General features: G+C 59.5%; 2 protein-coding genes across 2 annotated transcripts; both read left to right on the top strand.

Moving 5' to 3' along the window:
• Positions 1-120: 120 nt before the first annotated feature.
• LOC142080030 (uncharacterized) lies at positions 121-3,684 on the top strand. Its single transcript, XM_075144857.1, has 6 exons — positions 121-138; positions 458-565; positions 2,033-2,171; positions 2,355-2,896; positions 3,055-3,124; positions 3,340-3,684. The coding sequence occupies exons 1-6, from the start codon at positions 121-123 to the stop codon at positions 3,456-3,458; spliced, it is 996 nt and encodes a 331-aa protein (XP_075000958.1). The 3' UTR covers positions 3,459-3,684.
• Positions 3,685-15,508: 11,824 nt separating this feature from the next.
• On the top strand, positions 15,509-19,285 carry LOC142078007 (uncharacterized). Its single transcript, XM_075140484.1, has 3 exons — positions 15,509-17,887; positions 18,041-18,169; positions 18,517-19,285. The coding sequence occupies exons 1-3, from the start codon at positions 17,783-17,785 to the stop codon at positions 19,024-19,026; spliced, it is 744 nt and encodes a 247-aa protein (XP_074996585.1). The 5' UTR covers positions 15,509-17,782; the 3' UTR covers positions 19,027-19,285.
• Positions 19,286-21,695: the final 2,410 nt, after the last annotated feature.

Raw genomic sequence — 21,695 nt, 5'->3', positions numbered from 1 at the left:
GGTCAGACTGAGAGGCCTGTAGTTCCCTGATCCTCCTTCCGGCCCTTCTGGTAGATGGGTGTCACATTTGGTAACCTCCAGTCAAGCGGGACCTCCCCGCTTAGCCAGGACTGCCGAGAAATGACGGCAAGTGGCTCGGTGAGCACTCCCGCCAGCTCCCTCAGTACCCTTGGGTGGATCCCATCCTGCCCCATAGACTTGTGTGTGTCCAAGTGGTGTAGCAGGTCACCAACCATTTCCCCTTGGATTATGGGGGCTTCATTCTGCTCCACGTCCCTGTCTTCCAGCTCAGCGGGCTGGGTACCCCGAGAGCAGTTGGTCTTACTATTAAAGACCGAGGCAAAGACGGCATTAAGTACCTCAGCCTTTTCCTCCTCCTTTGTCACTACCTTTCCCCCGTGTCCCATACAGGACGGAGATTCTCTTTAGCTCTCCTTTTGTTGTTAATGTTTTATAGGAGGAGCCAGGGGCCTTAGCCAAGGAGGAAGAGTTGGAAGAAGACAGCAACAAAGAGCTGTCCCAAGGGGAAGACGTCACCATCTCCGACATCTGGGTCAACGCCTCGGTCCCGGAGCTCTTCCAGGACCCTCACGCTGGTGCCCAGGAGGGGCCCGGCTGGCCCAGCAGCGCGGGCCCAGAGGCAGCAGGAGAGGCAGCCGGCGGCCTGCAGAGCGCGTCTCCTGCCCCGGCGGGGCTCCTGGACGCCGGGCCGGCAGCTTCTGGCCTGGCCGGAGCCCCTGAGGAAGAGGGGCACCGCGCGCCTCTGGCTCCCGCGGCACAAGAGGAGGCAAAGGCACCGGCTTCTCCTGCCTTCGCCGAGCAGGCCACAGCGGCGCAGGCGGAGAGCCAGGCACCTGCCCCGCACAGCCCCACAGCCAGCGCCGCGGCTCTGGAGGACGCAGCCCGGTGCATTGTGGCTGAGGCCCTGGGCAGGGTTTCCACCGGGAGCCGGGCAGCCAGCCAGCGGGACGTGGCACTGTCCGTCCAGATGGAGTCTCTGGAGGAGCTGGAGAGCAGCTGCCTGGCCCGCACCGGGCGCAGCCTGGCCCAGCCCAGGAAAGCCACCCTGCAGCAGCAGCAGGACGGCCGGGAGGAGGGCGCGGAGCAGTGTTTCTCCTTGACGCGGTCATGGCGGCTCAACGTTGGAGCCAGGCAGGTGAGTGCCAAGGACGGAATGGGATGGCGAGGGACGGGACGGGACCGGGGGATGAGCCTCCCTCTGCCTGGGGCCAGCCCCTGCGCCGCACAGCTGCAGCCCCATCTCCTCCCGCATCCCTGTCCCAGCAGCCGCTGCTGGCAGGTCCCCGGCAGGCATTTGCCGGTGGGAGCCCGGCTACCTTGACAAATCCCCCTCTCTCCTCTCAGATAGAACCATAGAATCAGAGAATCGCTTAGGTTGGGAAAGACCTTTAAGACCATCAAGTCCAACTGTTAACCTAGCACTGCCAAGTCCACCACTAAACCATGGCCCCAAGCACCACCATGCTGACTGGGCCTGATCCCCTGCTTGTCCCGTACGTGCCGCGTGATGGCACTCAAGATGATCTGCTCCACAACCTTCCCCGGCACCCCGAGGTCAGACTGAGAGGGCTGTAGTTCCCCGATCCTCCTTCCGGCCCTTCTGGTAGATGGGTGTCACATTTGGTAACCTCCAGTCAACCGGGACCTCCCCGCTTAGCCAGGACTGCCGAGAAATGACGGCAAGTGGCTCGGTGAGCACTCCCGCCAGCTCCCTCAGTACCCTTGGGTGGATCCCATCCTGCCCCATAGACTTGTGTGTGTCCAAGTGGTGTAGCAGGTCACCAACCATTTCCCCTTGGATTATGGGGGCTTCGTTCTGCTCTGCGTCCCTGTCTTCCAGCTCAGCGGGCTGGGTACCCCGAGAGCAGTTGGTCTTACTATTAAAGACCGAGGCAAAGACGGCATTAAGTACCTCAGCCTTTTCCTCCTCCTTTGTCACTACCTTTCCCCCCGTGTCCCATACAGGACGGAGATTCTCTTTAGCTCTCCTTTTGTTGTTAATGTTTTATAGGAGGAGCCAGGGGCCTTGGCCAAGGAGGAAGAGTTGGAAGAAGACAGCGACAAAGAGCTGTCCCAAGGGGAAGACGTCACCATCTCTGACATCTGGGTCAACGCCTCGGTCCCGGAGCTCTTCCAGGACCCTCACGCTGGTGCCCAGGAGGGGCCCGGCTGGCCCAGCAGCGCGGGCCCAGAGGCAGCAGGAGAGGCAGCCGGCGGCCTGCAGAGCGCGTCTCCTGCCCCGGCGGGGCTCCTGGACGCCGGGCCGGCAGCTTCTGGCCTGGCCGGAGCCCCTGAGGAAGAGGGGCACCGCGCGCCTCTGGCTCCCGCGGCAGTAGAGGAGGCAAAGGCACCGGCTTCTCCTGCCTTCGCCGAGCAGGCCACAGCGGCGCAGGCGGAGAGCCAGGCACCTGCCCCGCACAGCCCCACAGCCAGCGCCGCGGCTCTGGAGGACGCAGCCTGGTGCATTGTGAGAGAGGTCGTGCGCAGGGCTGTGGCTGTGACCCAGGGACCCCGCCAGCAGCTGGCAGAACAGGACCTGACCCAAAGCACGCATGCGGCGACAGCAGCAGGAACACCTGCAGCACCTCAGGACACCCAGTCTCCCTTGGCTGGAGAGCCTCAGGGAGAGGCCAGCCCAGCCCCTCTCGTCCCAGCGGCAGGCGAGGATGGAGAAAGCATGGCTTCTCCCATGTCTGGAGACCGTCGAGGAGAGGCCAGCGCAGCCACCGTCTCCTCGGCAGTGCACGAGGAAGAAGGGGCTTCTCCAGTGCTTGAAAACCCTCCGGCAGATGCTGGCACACCCCACCGTGCCCCAGCAGCGGACAGCGAAGGAGACGCAGCGGCTTCTCCCTTGGCTCGGGACCTTCAGCACCAGGTGAGCCAGGCGCGCATGGCCAGCACCGGGCGTCCCGAGGCGCCGGGGGCAGGCGCAGCGCCCAGGGTGTGTGCGGCAGGGAGATGCCTGGTGCTCTCCGTGTCATCGCGCTGACATCCCCTCCATCCCATGCCTGTGCTCTTGCTCTCCCCATGCAGGTGGCCCCCGAGCACAGAGGAGACGCACAGCCCTCCTCCGGCTGCAGGGACATGCCCGAGGATGACCCAGGTACGTCCCCGAGACAAGCACCGCCCCGGCAAGCGCAGGCCTGGCCCGGCCATCCCGGTGAGCGACACCCAGGCCAGGCGGGCAGCACTGCACGCACGGGGGCTGGCTGTGCCCCGGCCACCCCTCCCTGGGGAAAGCCCTCGGTGGTGGGGGGCAGGCAGGAGCGTGCCCGTCACCTACCCAGCCCCTCGCCTACAGCTCTCCTTCCCCCACAGGCATCGCCGCCCTCCCGCACCTCCCGGCTCAACGGCGACGGCCCTCCCTCTTCAGGAGGGCCCTCAGGGCTCTGCGCAGGGCTTTCCGCTGTACCTGCATCGCGGGACAGCAAGAGTAGCAGCGCCCCGCTGCCAGCGCCAGGCGCGTCCCCGCAGACAGCAGCTGCCCCTCAGCCTCCGCAGCGTCCAGAGGGAGCGGCACGTGGAGGCACGCGAGGGATGGTTCATGGACGGAGTCCCAGGCGTTCAGCTGCCCTGACGACATCGTGCTGCCAGCCCCGACTCGGCCGTGGACGCTTCCTGAGGCCAATAAAAGAGGACGCGTTTCCCCCAGTGTTCGTCTGTGTCTGGTCCATCTCAGCAGGAAGACGGGTGCAGGCAAAGCCCATTACGGCAGGCAGAGCTGCAGAGCCCCTGTGCTCCCTCTTCTCCGGGCCGAGCACAGCCCGCGCCCTCGGCCTCTGCCCGAGCCTCCGGCGCTCCAGCTCCCGACCAGCCGGCGCCTCCATCCTGCCCGTGTCTGCCTGCGCCCCGGCAGCCCCAGCCCGCACCGGGTGCCCAGGCACGGCCTCCCCTGGGCCCAGCGGCGCAGAGGAAGCCCTTCTGGAGGATGGCTCTGGCAGTTGCGCAGATGGCCAGCAGTCTCCCCAGGTCAGCAGGCCCTTCCGGAGAGCAGAGCGTGGCTTCGCACTGGCCCGGCACGGCTCCCCCCAGCCTGGGATGCTCCCCAGCAGTGACGCAACCGTTCAGTTCCTGTACTGAAAGGGCCACTGCCGGCCCGAGCCGGAGTTCACCCGCTGCTCTGCTTGGCCGCCGGTCCCTTGTCTCTCTCTTCAGCCATGGTGGGGCGGATGCCCTTTCCATGGGGCAGGGAGATCCACGGCTTGTTGCCCTGCAGCAAGGGACAAGCAGTCACCTCTCAGCGTGAAACCCGCACGGGGCAGAGCTCTCCCTCTCGGGGGAAAGCAGCAGAAGCCAGCCCCTGCCCACGCTGGGCCTCGCACACACGCCCGTGGCTCTGGCCCAGCAGAAGCCCCGGAGGACGGTGCCGGAGGTGTGCAGGCCTCCACCTGCCTCTGGCGGCCACCTCCAGGAAGGGTGCGCTCCAGCCGGGGCCGGAACACCGCCCCTTTCCCCCCGGACAAAAGAGCCGTCGGGGGTGGCGAGAGAGCGGAGGCCGTGCGGGGGAGGGCGCTCGCACTCAGAGCAGCTGCCCGGGCCCGCCAGGGCCGAGCTCTGAGCGCCGCGCAGCCCCCAACCGCCCAAGGGTTAAAAAACCGCTCCGCCGCGCGGCGGCCTCCGCCCGGGACTGCGGCTCGGGAGCCGCGCATGCGCGGTGGCGCCGCCCCGCTCCGCGCCGCCGCCCGCCCGTAGCCGCAGCGCCGCCCCGCGGTGCCTGCGCGCTGGTTCCGCCGCGCCCGTCGCTGCCTCCCGGTAAGGAAACGCCGCGGCCCCCTCCCGCGCGCGGCGCCGGCGGGCGCTGGGCGCGCAAAGCGCGGAGCTGCAGCGCCGGCCCCGCACAGGGGCGCCGCGGGCCGCCGGGAGCCGGGCGGAGGGGCCGCGCCGTGGCGGCCCGTGCCTGGCGGGAGGTGTAGCCGAGCCGCCGGTCGCCATGCTGGCTCCCCGGAGCACGCCGGGAAGTGCAGTCTTCCGGCACCCGGCTGCCGGGCGGCCCGGCTGCGTTGGCCCGGGCCTGGCGGGAGGTGTCGTTGTTGCGGACTCGGCTGCCGGGCGGCCGCATGGCTCTCGGGCGCGCCCGGCGCGGCGGAGTCCTTGCTGCCGCCGCGGCGCCCGCGTAGTTTTGTGGCCGGTGTCGTGTGGTTTCCTGCGGGCTTCCAGCTGCTCCTTGAGCAGCGGTGGTGCTGCTGTGGGCAGGAGCTGCCGCGGCTGCAGCTGGAGCGAAGGGTAAAGGAGAGGCGATGCAACGCCCTCCGGCCGGCAGCTGCCTCCTGCTGCAGGCAGAGCCAGCCTGCCTCCCCGGGCGAGGAAGGCTCCCTCTTCGTAGCCCGCAGCGGGCCAGGCTGCCAGCACGGACCGCAGGGCCTGTGCGCGCCCCCGGCAGCGCGGTGCGGCCGCGCAGTGCAGGAGCGAGCGAGGCTCCTGCTCCGGGAAGCCTCGTCTCGGCAGAGCTGTGAGACCGCCCCGTGTGTGCTCCGGTGGAGGCGGCCGAGCGGCTGGAGTTACCGCGGCGGAAGGGGGAGAGGGGGAGAAAGAAGCGGCTGGAGTCAAAGGCTGTCGAAGCCTGCTGGCAGCGCCGGGAGCGGGAGCTGCGGTGGGGGCGAGTCCCGGGCCCGCGGGTCCCGTCTGCCCTCTGGTGCGTCCTGGGCCCTCCCTGCCCCTCCGCCGTCCCCCTCGCTTTTCCAGGCCCTTGCGGGATTTTGTATTTCCCGCCCCCGTACCGCTCCTCTCTACTCTTGTGCCCGGCTCCCTCCCCCTCTTCTTTTCCCTTCTCGGTCTCTGTCCTGCAGCCCATCGCCGTGTCTCCCTGTTCCATCTCTTGTCCTGAGCTGCACCCGTCTTTTCCCCCCTCAATTTCTCTGGCTCCTTCCCTCACGTTCTCTGCCCCCCTGCGCCTGCACGTGCCGCGCCGTGCCCCTGCCTTCCCCTCTCTCCCCCCGTCTCTTTCTCTCTCTCTGCCTTTGCTTCGCTCGCTGTTGCTGGTTTTTTCATTCTGTGTCTCACCGTCCCGTCCTTCTTCCCGTTCATCTCTTGCTCTCTCTGACCCTCTGTGCTGCTCCCTGCCCCCTTTTTCCTGCTTTTTTCGTTCTCCGTCTCTCTGCAGGGCTCCTAATACCTCTCTTTTTTCCTCCGCCCCCCTGTGCTTCTCACGGTCTCTGTCTCTCTCTCTCATTATTATTCTTCTTGTCTGTCTCTCTGTCTTGCTGTCTGTCCTCTTGTTTCTTGCTATATCCCTTTGTCACGCTCCCTGCCCGTATTCATATTCCTCTCTGTCCTGGTGACCATCCCAGATTTTCTTCTCCATCTCCATCATGCTGCTGCCCTGATTTTTCTTTTTCTGCCCTGCTCCCTGTTGCTCTTTCCGTCTCTTCTCCTCTGTCCCTGCTGCTTTTTTCTCCATCTCTGTGCAGATCCCTGCCCCGTTTTTTCCTTGCTGTCCCTCCGCCCTGCTTCCTCTCGCTCTCTTTTCTGTCTTTCTGTCTCTGTCCCATTCCTTCTCCCATCCTTTCTAACTGTATCCCCCTGTCCAGCTAGCTGTCCCTTTTTTGCCTTCCTCTCTTCCTCAGTATTTTTTTCCTTCTCCATCTCTCTCCCACTGCTCATCACGGTTGGTTTTTCCCTCTAGTGCTGTCCTGCTCTCTGTCCCTTTTTTCTCTCTCTGTCATTCCGTCGTGCTCCCTGTGTCTATTTTTTAATTCCCCACCTCTGTCCTGCAGCCCATCACTATGTTTCCCTCTTCCATCCCTTTGCCCTGCTCCCTGTCCTTGTTTCTGTTTCCCCTTGCTCTGCCTCCCATCCTTTTTTCCTTTCTTGTTCCATCTCTCTGTCCTGCTTTCTATCCCCCCCACGCTGTTTTTCTGTCCTTCTCCTTGCCTTTCCCCCCGTTTCTCTGCCCTGTTCCCTCTTTGGTTTTTTTCTTCTCTGTCACCCTGTCCTGCTCCCTGTCACTGTTCTTTCTCACTCCATTTCTGTCCTGCAGCCCGCTGCTGTTTTGTCCTTCTCCATCTCTCTCTCCTGCTGCCCATCGTAGGCTTTTTCCCCTCCGTCTCTGTCCCGCTCCCTGTCTCTTATTTTTGCCTGCCTTCCACTTTGTCCTGCCTCCCTGTCCCTCTTTTCTCTCTCTGTATCACCTTGTCTTGCTCCCTGTCCCTGTCTTTCTCTGACAATCTGTGTCCTGCTCCTTGTCCTCCTTTTCCCCCTCTCTCCCCCACCCTTCTTCCTGCCTTTCTTTTTTCTCTTCCTGTCCTTCTGCCCCGTCTGCCTCCTGCTTCTTTCTCCACCTCTGCCCAGCTCCCTGCCCCTTGTTTGCTCTCACTGTCCCTCTGTCCTGCTTCCTGTCCCCGTTTTTTCTGTCTTTATTTCTCTGTCCTGCTGCCTGTCCAGTCGCTTCTTGCTGTACCTCCCTGTCCAGCCGGCTCTCCCTTTTTTCCTTTCTCTCCTATTCTGTCCTGCTCCCTGGCCCTTTTTTCCCGTCCTCTGTCTCTGTCCTCTAGCCCATTGCTGGTTTTCTTTTCCTTCTTGGTCTCTTTGTACAGACCTGACCCTTTCTTTCTTTCTTTCTCAATCCCTTTGTCCCGTTCCCTGTCCTTTTTTCCTCTCTGTTTGTATGTCCTGCGCCCTGTCACCATCTTTGTCCCTCTGTTTCTTCCTCTCCTCCCCCCGCCGCCATCTCTCTATCCCTCTGTCCTGCTCACCGACCCTACGTTTTCTTGCTCCATCTCTCTGCAGGGCTCCTCGTCCCTATTCTTCTTGATTTCTCTACCTCTCTGACCTTTTCTTTTGACCTTTCTCCCTGCTCCTCGGTCTTCTCCCTTGCCTTAGTTTTCTCTTTCGAGCCCTCTGTCCTGCTCCCCGTCACTGTCTTTTCTTTCTCCAGCTCTCTGCCCCGCTACCCATCCCTCTCTTTCTTTCTCCATCCCGCTGCGCTGCTCCCCTTCCCTCCCTCCCTCTCTCCCTCCCTCTTTCTCTGTTGTTATCCTTGCGTCCCTCGTTGTCTCTCCACCCCTCTGTCCTGCTCCCCGTCCCTCATTTTCCTTTTCCATTTCTCTGTCCTGCTTTTGGTCCCTGTTTTTCCTCTGGCTCCATCTCCCTGTCATTCTCCCTGTTGCTCCTGCTTGCTCTCTGTCCCAGTGTCGTTCTCCCCATCCCTCTCCTTTTCTCCGTATCCCGTTTCCCTGCTCCCTGTGCCTCGCTTGTTTTCTCTGTCCCTCTCTCCTTCCTCCTGTCCCCCCGCCCCCCCGCCTCTGGCTTGCTGCTTGTCGCTGGTTTTTTCTTGCTTCCACTCTGTCTGGGTTCTGTCACTCTCTTTCTCTCTCTGTCCCTCTGTCCTTCCTCCAACCTGTGTTTTCCTCTTTCTATCCCCCTGCCCCTAATGCTTCTTTCTCCATCTTTCAGTCCTGCTCCCTGCCCCTTTTTTGGTCTCACTGTCCATCTGTCCTGCTTCCTCTCCCTGGTTATTCTGCCTTTATCCCTCTGTCCCGCTGCCCGTCTCCGTGTTTCTAGTTACATCCCCCTGCCCAGCCAGCCGTCCCTTTTCTCCTTTCTCTCTTCCCTCCTCTGGCCCTACTTTTTCTTGCTCCGTCTCTCTCCAGCAGCCCGTCATTGGTTTTTTTCATTTTCCGTCCCTTTGTCTTCATCTGCATCTGGTCCCGCCGTCCCCAGTCCCTCTGTCCTGTGCCTTGTCCTGCTTTTGCTCTCTGTGTCCCGTGCTCTATCCCCATCCTTTTCTCTCTTTCCCTCCTTCCTTTTCCCTCCGTCTTTTTCTCTGCATCCCTTGGTCCTGTTGCTCCTCGCTATTTTTTTTCCTTCCATTCCTCTGTCCTGCTCCCCGTCCCTTACTTCTCTGTCAGTCCCTCTGTCCTGTTGCCTATCATTATTTTTGCTGTCTGCATCCCACTGCCCTGCTTCCCCTTCATCCCTTTCGGCTCTATCCTCCTGTCCTGCTCCCCAGCAGCATTTTTGCTTTCTCCAGGTCTCTAACCTGCTCCCCCACCCCCTCTTTTTCTCTCTGTCATTCTTCCCACTTCCCTGGACCAACCTCTCTGTAATCTTGTGTCCCGCTCCCTGTGCCTCTCTGTTTATATCCCACTGTCCTGGTTCCCGTCTTTCTCTTTGCCTCTCTATCCCTCTGTCCCTGTCCTCGTCCCCGTTTTTTCTTTTTCCATCTCTCCGTCCTGCTGCCCATCTCTGTCCAGTTCCCTTTCTGCTATTTTTGCTCTCCTGGTTACTCTGCTTTTCTTCCTGTCTCTCTTTTTTTCCTTCTCTCTCTCCCCCTCTGTCCTGCTCTGTGTTCCCTCCCTCTCGCCCCCCCAGTGCCCCGCTGTGTGTTACCCGTCCTTCTCACTGTTGATTTTTTCGTCTGGCTCTGTCCTCACTCCTGCTCCCTAGAAGTATTTTTGAATTCTCTGGACTTCTGTTCTTCTGCCCATCGCTAGTTTTTGTTCTCTATCTTTCTCTCCTGCTCCCCACCCTCCCTTTTCTCTCTCTGTCATTCTGTCCTCGTCCCTGTACCTCTGCTTTTCTGTATCCTTGCACCCCGCTCCCTCTCTCCCTCCTCTCTCTATCACATCTTGCTCCCCATCCCTCTCTTTTTCTTTCTACCCTTCTGATGTGTGTGTCCCCCAGCCCCGCCTTTTACGTGCCCCGGTCTTCCGACATCCTTCTGTCATTCTCCTTCTCTTGCTCTTCTTGCTCTTTTTCTCTCTCTCCTTCTATCCTGCTGTCTGTCACTCCCCCTCCATCCCTTTGTCCTGCTCCCGGTCCTTGTCAACCTCTCCCTTTGTTCTGCCTCCAGGCTTTCTTTGTTTTCTCCATCTCTGTCCTTTTCCCTGTACCTTTTTCTCTCTGCTCCTCAGTCCTTCTCCCTCGTCTCATTTTTCTCATTCTGCCATCCCTCTTTTCCCCTGTGACCCTCCGTGCTGTTCCCTTCCTTTTCTTTCTCCAATTATCCGTTCTCTTACCCGGCCCCCTCTCTCTCTTCCTCTGTCCTGCTCCCTGGCCCTGTTATTTATTGCTTCACATCTCTGTCCCGCTCTCCGTCCCTGTTTTCTCTTGTGCTCCACCTCTCTGTCGTCCTCTCTGTTGCTCTCGTTGGCTCTCAATCCCAGCGTCCCGCTCCCCGGTCCTCTCTCTTTCGCAGTATCCCGCTCTCCGGCTCCCTGTCCCTCAGCTGTTTTCTGTATCCCTCTGTCCTTCCTCCTCTCTTCCCTTGTCCCTCTGGCCTGCTACCCATCACTGGTTTTTGCTTTCTTTCTCCATCTCTCTGCCTCGGTCCTGTCACTCTCCTCCTCTCTCTGTCGCTGATGTTTCTTTCTCCATCTCTGCCCTGCTCCCTGTCCCTTTTCTCTCATTCTCTCTGCCCTCCGTCCTCCCCCTAACTTCTTGTCCCTCTGTCTCCATACCACTGCCTGGCCCGTTGTTTCTCGCTACATCCCCCTGCCCGGCTCGCTCTCCCGTTATTCCCCTCTGTCCTGCTCCCTGGCCTTTTTCTGGGTGCTGGTGGAGAGGAAGCAGGAAGAGGCGCAGGAGATGGCTGCCTCTACCCCTGCGGGCACCTGCAGGCCTTCCCACCCCCTGGAGAAGGCGCCGGGTGCCTCCCCGGCTCGGCGAAACTCCTGCAGCCCTGCTCACCCCCTGCAGCTGCCCCCAGCTCCAGCACCTCCCCTGAAGCCTGTCCCGTAGCCACAGACTGCCCCCAAACCCTGTCCTCACGGCAGCAAGCTGGCCCTTGGACGTGCCGTGTTCTCCCTAAATGCAGGTGCCGCGAGCATCAGCTCGGGGAAGGAGCGGTGTCTCCAGCAGCGCCTGCAGAAGGAGGGGTTCCTGCCTGAGGAGAGCTGCAGTCGTCACTGTGGGTAACGGCTGCTTGTTCTTTCCCTCTCCCAGAGGCAGCGCTGAAGACGCGGTTGTTGGTTCCTCTCTAGGGACGCTGTTGACTGCATCTGCCTCCGGGTTGTGTGGGTCGCCTTTGGCCTCATTCTCCTCGCAGCGTGGGCGAAAAGGGACAGCTGGACGCGTACTGGCTGTGGGCAGGAGCTGCCGCAGCTGAAGCTGGAGAGGCCAGAAGAAGGTAAAGCAGCTGGAGAGTCAAATAAAGGGGGTCCGGCCGGCAGCTGCCTCCAGCTGCAGAGAGGAGGCAGCCTGCCTCCACGGGTGGGGAAGGATCTCTCTTAGCGTAGTCCTCGGCAGATCCGATCCCCAGCGTGCACCCAGGGTCTGTGTGTGTAACCAAAAGCGCGGTGCGGCCATGAGGTGTGTGCGCGTGTGAGGCTCTGTCGCTGGGAAGCCTCATCCTGTAAGAGCTGTGAGCCACCAGTCTGTTCCCTGAGGGGGATGACAGTCCAGTGACCAGAGCTACACAGGAGGAAGGGGCGGGGGAGAGAGGGAGACAGAGAAAGACGTGTCCCAACTGCCAAATGCTCCCAGCAGCTCCGAGAGCGGGAACTGCGGCGAGTCCTGGACTCCTGGGGCCGTGACGCCCTTCTTCTGCATCCCGGTCCCTTCCTGCCCCACCCTTCTCTTTCTCTCACTGCTGTCGTTTTTTCTCTTCCCTGTACCTCTCCCTCTCTCGTTCTCCAAGTCCCCCCCTCCCTCTGCCGCTCTACCCCTCTCTTTGCTTTTCCTCTGCTAAGGCATTTAATACTTTTGCAATGCAAGCAGGCAGCAAACGGACCTGCCCTAGGTTACACCGCCCGTGGGCTTTGTTGCTGTAGAGGACCATATGGGCAGTGTCAGCCTCCACCTGAACATAAAGCCGCTGATACAAAGCTCACTTCCCAGCCCGCTGGCATTTCCAAGGCGTTTGCACGTTAACCAGCCTTCTTAGCAGACAAAAGGCCTGAAGAGAGGCAAGTGAAGATGGAGAGGCAGTTGCCGAGTCTGTCACCAAGAGGAGGACTTGGCACAGACTGCGGTGGCACTTGGAGCTCGTTCACCACTTCCTGGCAGAGCCTGGCAGAAGCCCTAGAATTGTCTGACAATGAGACTTCCTGGAGAGACTTCATCCTGGGACGGAGAAGAAAATAGTCTCTGACAGCTCCGTGAGGCAGGAGGAGGTGAAGGTGAAAAAAAGGACTCTTGAGTCAGGAGTACCCCTTGGGCTTGGACCTCTGCCTGGAGTGAGGCCAAGGACACTGAAGGAGAGGACATCCTCCTGTCAGAGGATGCGCTGATCCCATTGCCAAAGGGGCAAGATGAAAGGGGGAGAGAAGAGGGCATCCTTTGGCCACGCCACTGCATCGCAGGAGAGCAGCTGTGCCTTGTACCAGTGCATGTCCTACTTGGTGGGGCAGGCGGGCTAAGGGGTGCGAGAAGACCGATCTCAAGGTGAGGCAGACCTTGAGGAAGAAGTCCAACTCCCTGCAGTCAACAAGACATGGAGGAAGGTGACACACGGATTTTGCTTTCGGGACTGGATCCTCTCATAACAGGATGCTCCAGACTGCTTCGGGCTGGGGGATCACACAGCAGGAAGAAGCAGAGACGCAGGAGGAAAGAGAGATGCAGAAGCTACTTTCTTCTGCTGACCCTGAAAGAAGTCCTCCAGGCAGTTTAAGCCCTTCTTGCCGCGGGGCCTCCTTGCCCTCCATGCCCGATCATTCCTCGGTCTCAAAGTAGTGGGGCCGGCAGTGGCGTCTCCACCAGGCCTTCAGGCAGCGCCAGAGCCGGGCAGAGCTGGCTGGGGCGAGGGCTGGTCCCCCCAAGGCCCATGGTGACTCCCAGGAGCACCCCTGGCAAGCCCAGTGGCCTCTGGGCCCTGGTCACCATGGATGCCCCGAGCAGATGGGAAGAGCTGTTGGTGGCCACTGGCCGCGGTGCTCACGGCCCTTTCCCTGCCCCTGGCAGAAGATGCTGGCACAGGAAGCAAATGATTCTTTGGAAGAGTAGAAAGTTCACGCCGCTTGGAATTTCAGAGTAATATTAAGGCCGAAACACACTGGCTACACTTTTCCTTCATCTTCCACAGCACCACCTGTCGTTTTACTTAAAGCTGCCTTCCAGCTCAAATCCCAGCCCAGCTTTGTGACCTCCAGCACTGAAATTCTTGCCATCAGTCCAGCCCGAGAGGGTCAGCTCGTCCTGCCCTGCAGGGCCCCGGGGCCGCCCGGCCACGCGCCCTGCCCGTGGGCAGCCGGGGTGCTCCGGCCTGGAGCAGCGGGGATGCTCCTGTCCCGTCGTGTGGGCATGCTCCTGCCTGCCCCACTGGGCTCCTCCTGTCCGACTACATGGGGCTGCTCCTTTTGAGCCCCAGGGAGATGCTCCTGTCCATCTCCATGGGGCTGCTCCAGCCTGGCCCCTGGAGCTGCTTCTGTTGGGCTCCATGGGGCTGCTCCTGCCCAGCTCCACGGGGCTCTTTCTCTCTGGTCCTGTGCCTGAGTCCTTGTACCTGGCCATATGCAGCCGTGTCCATGTCCGCCCCCAGCCAGGGGCGATGCTGCTCACCCGCTCGCACTCCCCCACTACGGCAATTCCTCCTGCCAGCGTCTGTGCGCCATCCCAGCGAGCCCGAGGGCCCCTCCGTGTCCCCCGCCCCAGCGCCCCCAGCGCGTCCGGCTCCCATCCCCCTGCCCCTCCATCACCCGTGGGTGTCCCCCCACGTTCAGCTGCTGTCCCCCTCCCCACTGGCTGACACGGCCCCTTGCTCGGGGGGGACCCTGCTCCCAACGGACACGAGCCCCGATGCCTCCGGCGGCCGGTACGTGGGTTGAGTGGCAGCGATGGGGGCGGTGGGTCCGGCCCCCCTGGCACAGGCTCTCGGGCAGCACGGGGGCAGCGCCTGCTCCCCCGGCCTCGAGGGTCAGCACGGCCAAGCCGCCGTCACTGTCGCAGGAGAAGAGTCAGAGGTCACTCGGCCAGAGCTGATCCGGTCATTAGTTTATTGAGGTCTGATCAGTAAATGTAGGTATTAAAATATTTAATAAGCACAGGTGGATCGGTGGTCAACGCTCTAGTAATTTACTCCACGCAAAGTTAGGATGGGATGCAAAGATCATCGTGTAAGCTTCCTATACGCATCTTAAATGTTACACGCATGCAAAAAATGTCACTTACCAACCCGCTGGTGCCTGGCGTCAGGTCCGGGGTCTCCCAGCCTCGAGGGGTAACCTTGAGAGGGGTCCCTGCTCACGGGGAGTGCTGCCCCCCGCCACCCCCGTGGGTCCTCCAAGCAGCGGCCGGGGAGCAGCCAGGGAGCGGGGAGGGAAGGGTGCCGGGGGCACGGCGGCACCGGTGCTGCTCAGGGTGGGAGCGGGCGCTGTACCCAGCCGGTTTGGTGGGATCCTGCACCGCCGTGAGGAGGTTTTGGGGTTCCCTTCTGCTCAGCAGTGAGGCCGGGGGCCTGTCTGCGGGCTGCCTCCCCCGGTGCCACCAGCTGCTGCCTTGGCCCCGTGCGTGGTGGTGCGTTCCCCCCCGCGCTCCTGGGCCGCTCGTTGATCTCAGAAATTCCCCTGAACCCCCGGCCTTGCTGTACCGCGCCCGGCGGCTGAGCCCTCCTTGAGCGGGTCAGAAACTCTGCGTGGCTGAGGCTGGGAACGTGCTCCCGCTGCCCGGCCCAGGTGCCCAGCAGAACAACACCGAAACCTGCAGAATTTTTAGCAATCACCACCTGGGACTGCGGCCCGGGGGGCAATTCACGGCAGGCTACAGCCAACCACCTTGCGAACCTCTAACCGCTGGTCCTAAGGGAGGCCTTGGAGCTCGCCGGGACCGCAGCGGCTGCGCCCAGCATCTCCCTCGGAGTGGGAGCCTCTCGGAGCTCGCCACCTCTCTGCTCTGCGATGTTCGGAGGAGCGTCGCCGACGACGGGACCTGGGCTGAACCCCTTCTCTCCTCGAAGCTCAGCCCTTCGCCCGTTGAGAAAGAAATGCCCAGACATTCGACGTGAGTATTTCTTCACTGAAATCGAGGGGAATTTTTAACAGGTATACCTTCTGTACTTTTTTTTTTCCCCCCTGTCTGTCTGGGTGTGTGGACTAATAGTAAGCGTAATCTGTAAAAGTTGTGATTATAGTAGCCTCTACTAACACTTATTTCGTAAATACTGAATTAGTTAATGGTTAAGTGCTACTCAAGTTTGTTAATGAGTAGTTGATGATTAAGTGCTGCTAAACACATATAGTCCCTAAGATATAAACCCTTAGCTGATTTTCCTTTATATGTTTCATCTGTGTAATAAGTTGTCGTGGTTTAACCCCAGCCAGCAGCTAAACCCCCCGCAGCCGCTCGCTCACCCCCCTGCTCCGGTGGGATGGGGGAGAGAATCGGGAGGGCACAAGTAGGAAAACTCGTGGGTTGAGATAAAAACAGTTTAATAACTGGAATAAAACAAAGTAGAACAATAATAACAACAATGATAACAACAACAATAGCAGAATATACAAAGCAGGCAATGCACAATGCAACTGCTCACCGACCGCTGACCGCGTGTCACAAACGGGCGCGAACACCCCCCCACCCCCCCACCCTCCCCCACCCCCTGTTTTTTATGCTGAGCATGACGTCACATGGTATAGAATACCCCATTGGCCAGCTGGGCCAACCACCCCGGCTATGCTCCCCCCCCACAGCTTCCCCTGCACGTGGCAGGGCATGGGAGGCCGGAAAAAAACCCAAAACGTCCCCGGTGCAAGCACCGCCCAGCAACAACCAAAACATCAATGGGCCATCAACGCCCCTCTCACAGCAAACCCAAAACACAGCACACCCCCCACGCTACCGGGAAGAAAGTTCACTCTGTCCCAGCCGGAGCCAGGACATAAGTAATAGAGTGAACCTTGCCCTCGAATGCTGTTAGGTCGCACCTTTGTAAATCTCTGTTAAAATCACTTTCTGCCAATACCTTGGATGGTGATTCTTTAAGCGGCCTCTAAACCACTCATTCGCGACAAATCGGCGTAGTCGGCAGGATGGCAAGTATCACTGATTACTTAAAAAACCATGGAATAAATCCAAGTCCCAAATTCTCAGAAGAATGGGCTCGTAATAATGGGCATCATTGGGAAGCTGTGGAAGAACAACTAAAAGTAGCTAGGGGCTATATAAAAGATGGAAAAGGAATTACTTGCAAAATGTTAGGCACCTGTTCAGAAGCTGCTCATCAGTATAGGAAGAATAACAATAGAAGGGAGCAAGACCTGCAAGAAGAAGTAGAAGGCAGAAAGGAAGCTGAATTAATACTGTCCTTGAAAATCGAGCAGCTGCAAAAAGCTACCGGAAGAAAAGGAGAAATCAGAAAAGTTGGAAGAAAAGGTTGAGGTAGTGCTTCTGTGGGCTCCCAATCCCCCTGACATTGTACACTTAGGAAATTAATTGTGTCCCCTGAGGAATGGGATGGTGGTATCTGCAGTGATCCTGATGACTTTGATGAGGGCAACGATGACCCCTTGTTCCCCTCAGATTCCTCTGGAGTGAACGGAGCAAGTGTTATGTGCCAAGCTGCAAAAGTTTAATTTACGGCTCCTGGGCCAGAAGCGTATCTCATCTGCTCGCTTTGCAATTAAAGATCACAATGAAAATATCTTAGGTTTTGATGTTTTGAGAAGCCGAACCTGGCGTTGGTTTAGGATGTTGGAGAAAACCCGTACCTGGATTTTCTACCAGTGCTCGCTCACTATATTCACTTTGAGGAAAAGGAAAATCATGGGAATGGAATTCAGAACATGAAGAGCTCGTCAGAACTCCAAGACAGCAATTAAAAGCGGATCAATCACTAGGACCAGTACACACCCATGATCCTAGTACAGCAGAATGGGGTTTTGCAGAGCATGGTGCTTATTGTAACCTCTTCCAAAGTGGCCCGGACAGACCAAAAAGACCTACTAAATGATGCTGGAAGTGTGGGAACCCTACCGACAGATAAGACAAACCTGAACCTTGCTATTTCAGTTACACGTGGGAACGAGGCATATCCGAAAGATGGGTGGAGGTGGGAGACACTACACCAGAAGGAAATGAAGGTATCTCACAATTACAATAACATTCTTCAAATACTATCACTTCGAGCCACACCAGGGGAAGAAATAACGGTAGGGTACCGTGCAGTCAAGGGATCTACCCACAAAAAGCCTGAAATTTACCCACAGTATGGAGTATGGGCCCAAAAACAAAGAAAGGGAACAAATGGCAAACTATTGGTGTTGATGCATGTATTCTACGGGAACAACAGGGATTTAACAACCGGATGAAGGCAATACCATTAAGGCCCAAGACATTTGCCTTGATACTAGACAAAATGTTTGTCATTTTGAAATACATCCTGATGAAACCCCTGAAACTGTGCTTATATATGGTGGAAATGGATGTGTTTGCATGAGAACTCCTTGTGATTCTACATTTACAGACACCACCGCTGTGGAGACTTCTAACCACTCAAATATCTGCATTTGTAATTTTGCTAAGATTATGGGACGCTACTTCAACTATTCAGCTCCTGGTACAACCCATCATCGCTACAGTCAAGCTATACACGTCACCAAGATTCACCACCTACCCCCATTGGAATGAATCTTACATTAGTCCGAAAACTGTTACAACAGGATGACCTGAGCCAATTGCTAAACCGGATTCGAAACAACGGACCAAAAACTCTGGCGTGGGCATCTCCACAGCGACCGCCAGGGCTTTGTGATGGGGGCCCTCACCGTGCCCAGAGGCCATTGTGACGGGGGTCCCCGCGGTGCCAGTGGGGGTATTTAAGGCGCGAGAGCCCTGGGGTGCCCACTCCCAGGAGAGCACCTCCCTCAGGAGGCAGCATCTCCCCTGGGTGCCCATGGCAGGTCGGCGGCAGGTAATGCCGAAGATGCCCATGGATGAGGAGGCGAAGGAGCACGCCCAGCCCGCCCACGGGCTGCCGAGCCTGCAGAAGAGGCGCCAGGTGAGGGACGGGGCAGGACGGAGAGGCCGGGGGTGGGACGGGGCCGCACGGAGCTGCCTTGGTGCCGGGGCCGGGCTTGCCGGCACTGTGGGGGCCGCGGTGCCAGGGCAGCCGCCTCCATCCCGCGCCTCCTCCTCCTCCTCCTGCCTGCAGGTGGGCCGCAGGCAGCTACAGGCAGCGCCGCAGGGCAGCCAGAGCCGGGCCTCGTCCCTCCATGGGGACAGGCTGCCACGGCTCCCCTGCCCGGAGAGCTCGCAGACCGCCGGGAGCCGCCGCGCACAGGTAGGGAGCCCGAGGGAGACGGGGCTGAACATCTTCCCGAGCCCAGGAGCTGCCGACGGGCAGGCGGGAGGTGCAGGAGGGGACAGGCGTGCACGGCCCCCGTGGCAAGCTGAGCCCCCCGTGCTGTGCCCGGCAGGCAGCCCGGGCGTGCCGGGAGTGCTCCCGGGAGTCGCCGTGGGCCGCGGGGGGACCAGCCCTCTTCCCAGCCGGCTCTGGGAGCGGGCTGGCAGCCGCCTGCGGGGCCGAGCGCTGCCCTGGGGCTGGCAGGGCAGCCCGGCCGCAGGAGCTCCTCCAGCCGGGGTGCTGGGCCACAGTCACGCCGCCTCTCTCCTCGGCCTCTCTTGCAGACGGACAGCCTGGCGCACAGGGTGGCACTGCCCTGCAGCAGGGTGACGACGCGGGAGGAGACGGCCCGTCTGCCAGCCTTGCCGCCTCTCCCCAGGCAGGCAGCGGCACCCGCGCACGCACCCGCAGCTTGGCCACCAGGAGCTGCCAGAACCTGCGGCAAGCTGGTTTTTGTGCCAGCACCACCCCCCGCATCTTCTGCCAGGGGCAGGGAAAGGACCATCAGCACCGCAGCCAGCGGCCACCGACAGCTTGTGCCGTCTGCTGGGGGCATCCGCGGTGACCAGGGCACAGCCCTGAGGGTGAAAAGATGGACGCCGGCCCCGCACAAGCCTGCAGCCTGTGCTGCAGCTGTGAAGGACACAGCCCGATGCCTCGTGAGTGAGGCCCTGGACAAGGTTTTGACTGGGAGCCGGGGACCCGGCCAGCAGCCGACGGCACAGCGGGACCGGGCACAGGGCACAAGAAGGGATGAGTTCATGGACGGAGCCCCAGGCGTTCAGCTGCCCTGACGACATCGTGCTGCCAGCCCCGACTCGGCCGTGGACGCTTCCTGAGGCCAATAAAAGAGGACGCGTTTCCCCCAGTGTTCGTCTGTGTCTGGTCCATCTCAGCAGAAAGACGGGTGCAGGCAAAGCCCATTACGGCAGGCAGAGCTGCAGAGCCCCTGTGCTCCCTCTTCTCCAGGCCGAGCAGAGCCCGCGCCCTCGGCCTCTGCCCGAGCCTCCGGCGCTCCAGCTCCCGACCAGCCGGCGCCTCCATCCTGCCCGTGTCTGCCTGCGCCCCGGCAGCCCCAGCCCGCACCGGGTGCCCAGGCACGGCCTCCCCTGGGCCCAGCGGCGCAGAGGAAGCCCTTCCCCGCGGTGCCGCCCGCGCCCTTGCTAGCACAGCCTGGGCTGCGGGACTGCCCTGGCTGCCCGGGCACGCTGCCCACCCCTGCCCACCTTGGCCCCAGGGCCTTTCCCGCAGCCGCTGCTGCTCTCCAGCCAGCCGGCCCCGGCCCCACCTCCTGCGGGGCGTCAGCCCATCCCCGGGCCGCTGCTTGGCGGTTGCCTTTGCTGGACTTCCTGGGGTCCTGAAAGCAGTCACATTGGAATTAGGGCTTCTCCCCTCAAAAAGGTTGCAGGATCAGTGGCCCAACTGAAGTGCATCTGTGCCAATGCAGGCAGCATGGGCACCAAACAGGAGGAGCTGGAAGCCATTGAAAACTATGACGTAATTGCAGAAGCAATTGCAGGCTGACACAACTGGAGTGCTGCAATGGATGGCTATAAACTCTTCAGAAGGGATAGGCAAGGAAGGAGAGGCGGGGGGGTGGTGTCCTGGCTTCGGCTGGGATAGAATTAAATTTCGTCCTAGTGCTGTGTTTTGGGTTTAGTAGGAGAAGGATGTTGCTAACACACTGATGTTTTCGTTGTTGCTAAGTACCTTGCTAGTCAAGGACTTTTTCAGCTTCCTGTGCTCTGCCAAGTGCACAAGGGGCTGGGAGGGAGCATATCCGGGACAGCTGGCCCAGGTGGCCAGCAGAGCGATCCATACAATGTGACATCATGCTCAGTATAGGAATGGGAGGCGTGATCCAGGAAGTAGCAATCGCTGTTTTGGGCATTGCTTGGCGGATGGTGAGCAATTGCATTGTGCATCACGCGTTTTGTATATTCTATCACTATTGTTATTGTTATCATTTTCCCTTCCTTTTCTGTTCTATTAAACTGTCTTTATCTCAGTCCACGAATTTTACTTTTTTTTTTTCAGTTCTCTCCCCCATCCCACTGGGGCGAGGGGGGAGTGAGCAAGCGGCTGTACACATTGCTCATTACAGCTCATTACAGTAATGACACTACACTTGGCAGAGACTGAAGCTGGCTGCTTCCAAGAAAGCCAAGTATCATACGTTTTGCCACAGTAATCTGTTAAGAGCTTGATTTCTCCTCCTAGATCATGATTTCTAATGCAGAGCCTTAGAGCGGGGAGCCCTTGGAACTATAAAGCCACCATAAAGCCTGCAGGATCCAAGTTACCCTGGCTACACGCTGATACGCACCGACAGGAGGCTGCCGTAGTTTTTGGCTTTCTCGCACGATGTCTCCCTGGGGAGCTCTGTAAGCTGACGGCACCGAGCACGGACATGGCAGCTCCTCTCCACTTTAAATATCCCCCTTCCCTTGCAACACAGAGCAGCACAGGAGACGTGGCCTTTTCTCCCCCCGCCACAGCCTTTGGGAGGCTGTGCCAGACCCCGTTACTCATCCACAGCACCCGGGGGAAAACCCCAAACTTAGAAGCAAATGAGAAAATCTGCTACGGCTGAGTGATGGAGAGCATCCATGGGGCAGGCCTCCATCGCTGGGACCTCAGGGTGACGTTCAGCACCGGCCAGGCGATGGGGGGGAGGGCAGCCCTAAAAGGTGTGGGGGAAAGGACGTGGACAATTTTAGCCCCACCTCGGACCTCTGTCCCCTACAGCCTTCCAAACAATATTTCCGTCCAGCTCTCAAAGGCATTAAACAGCTATTGGCATCATAATCTTTGGCTTCACCGCTCATTTTAAAGCAGAAGGATGATCTTCCTAAATGAGAGAGCCCTTCTCAGGAGGGGGGAGACGCAGGACGCCCAGCGCCCGCGCCAGGGCCCGTCCTTAGGGGCTGCAGCCCTCCAGGACAGCGGACACGGCTGCAGGAGCAGTGGACTAAGCAAGCGAGGGCCAATCTGCCTGCACGTTTCCGAGCAAAACCATTGCAGAGCGAAGAACCTGCTAGCAGTGCCCAGCAGCCGTGCCTCTCTGCAGAAAGCTGTCAGCGCCGGGTTCGACCAGGAGCGTGCTAAGTTTTCCGCTTTTTCCTTCCCCGTCCTATCTCCGGGTAAAACACAGACGTAACAGTTACAGAGGGTGTTTTCAAAGCAGGGCACAACCCACGACAAACGCCGTCACCACAGTCCAGGTTGCCAATGTACTCGCGATATTAGGAGATGAAAAACTTTCCTTTCCCTCTCCATTTCACAATTCAGCCAGCCCCTATGGCAATCAATTCTTTAGAAACGAATGAGAGTTTTTAGCTTGCAAACCAATTTACTACATTTTAATAGCCACGAGTTTCCAGTGATTGGAAGCCTGCTGCTGTTAGGAAAGAGAACAGCAGTAAATGCCATTCAGACAAGCTATTTATAAATGGCACACTTC

This window comes from Calonectris borealis, chromosome 1 (genome assembly GCF_964195595.1).
Source record: "Calonectris borealis chromosome 1, bCalBor7.hap1.2, whole genome shotgun sequence".
In the NCBI taxonomy this organism is placed as follows: domain Eukaryota; kingdom Metazoa; phylum Chordata; class Aves; order Procellariiformes; family Procellariidae; genus Calonectris; species Calonectris borealis.
The sequence above is the reverse complement of the archived record's forward strand: the minus strand, read 5'-3'. Positions and strand labels throughout refer to the sequence as shown.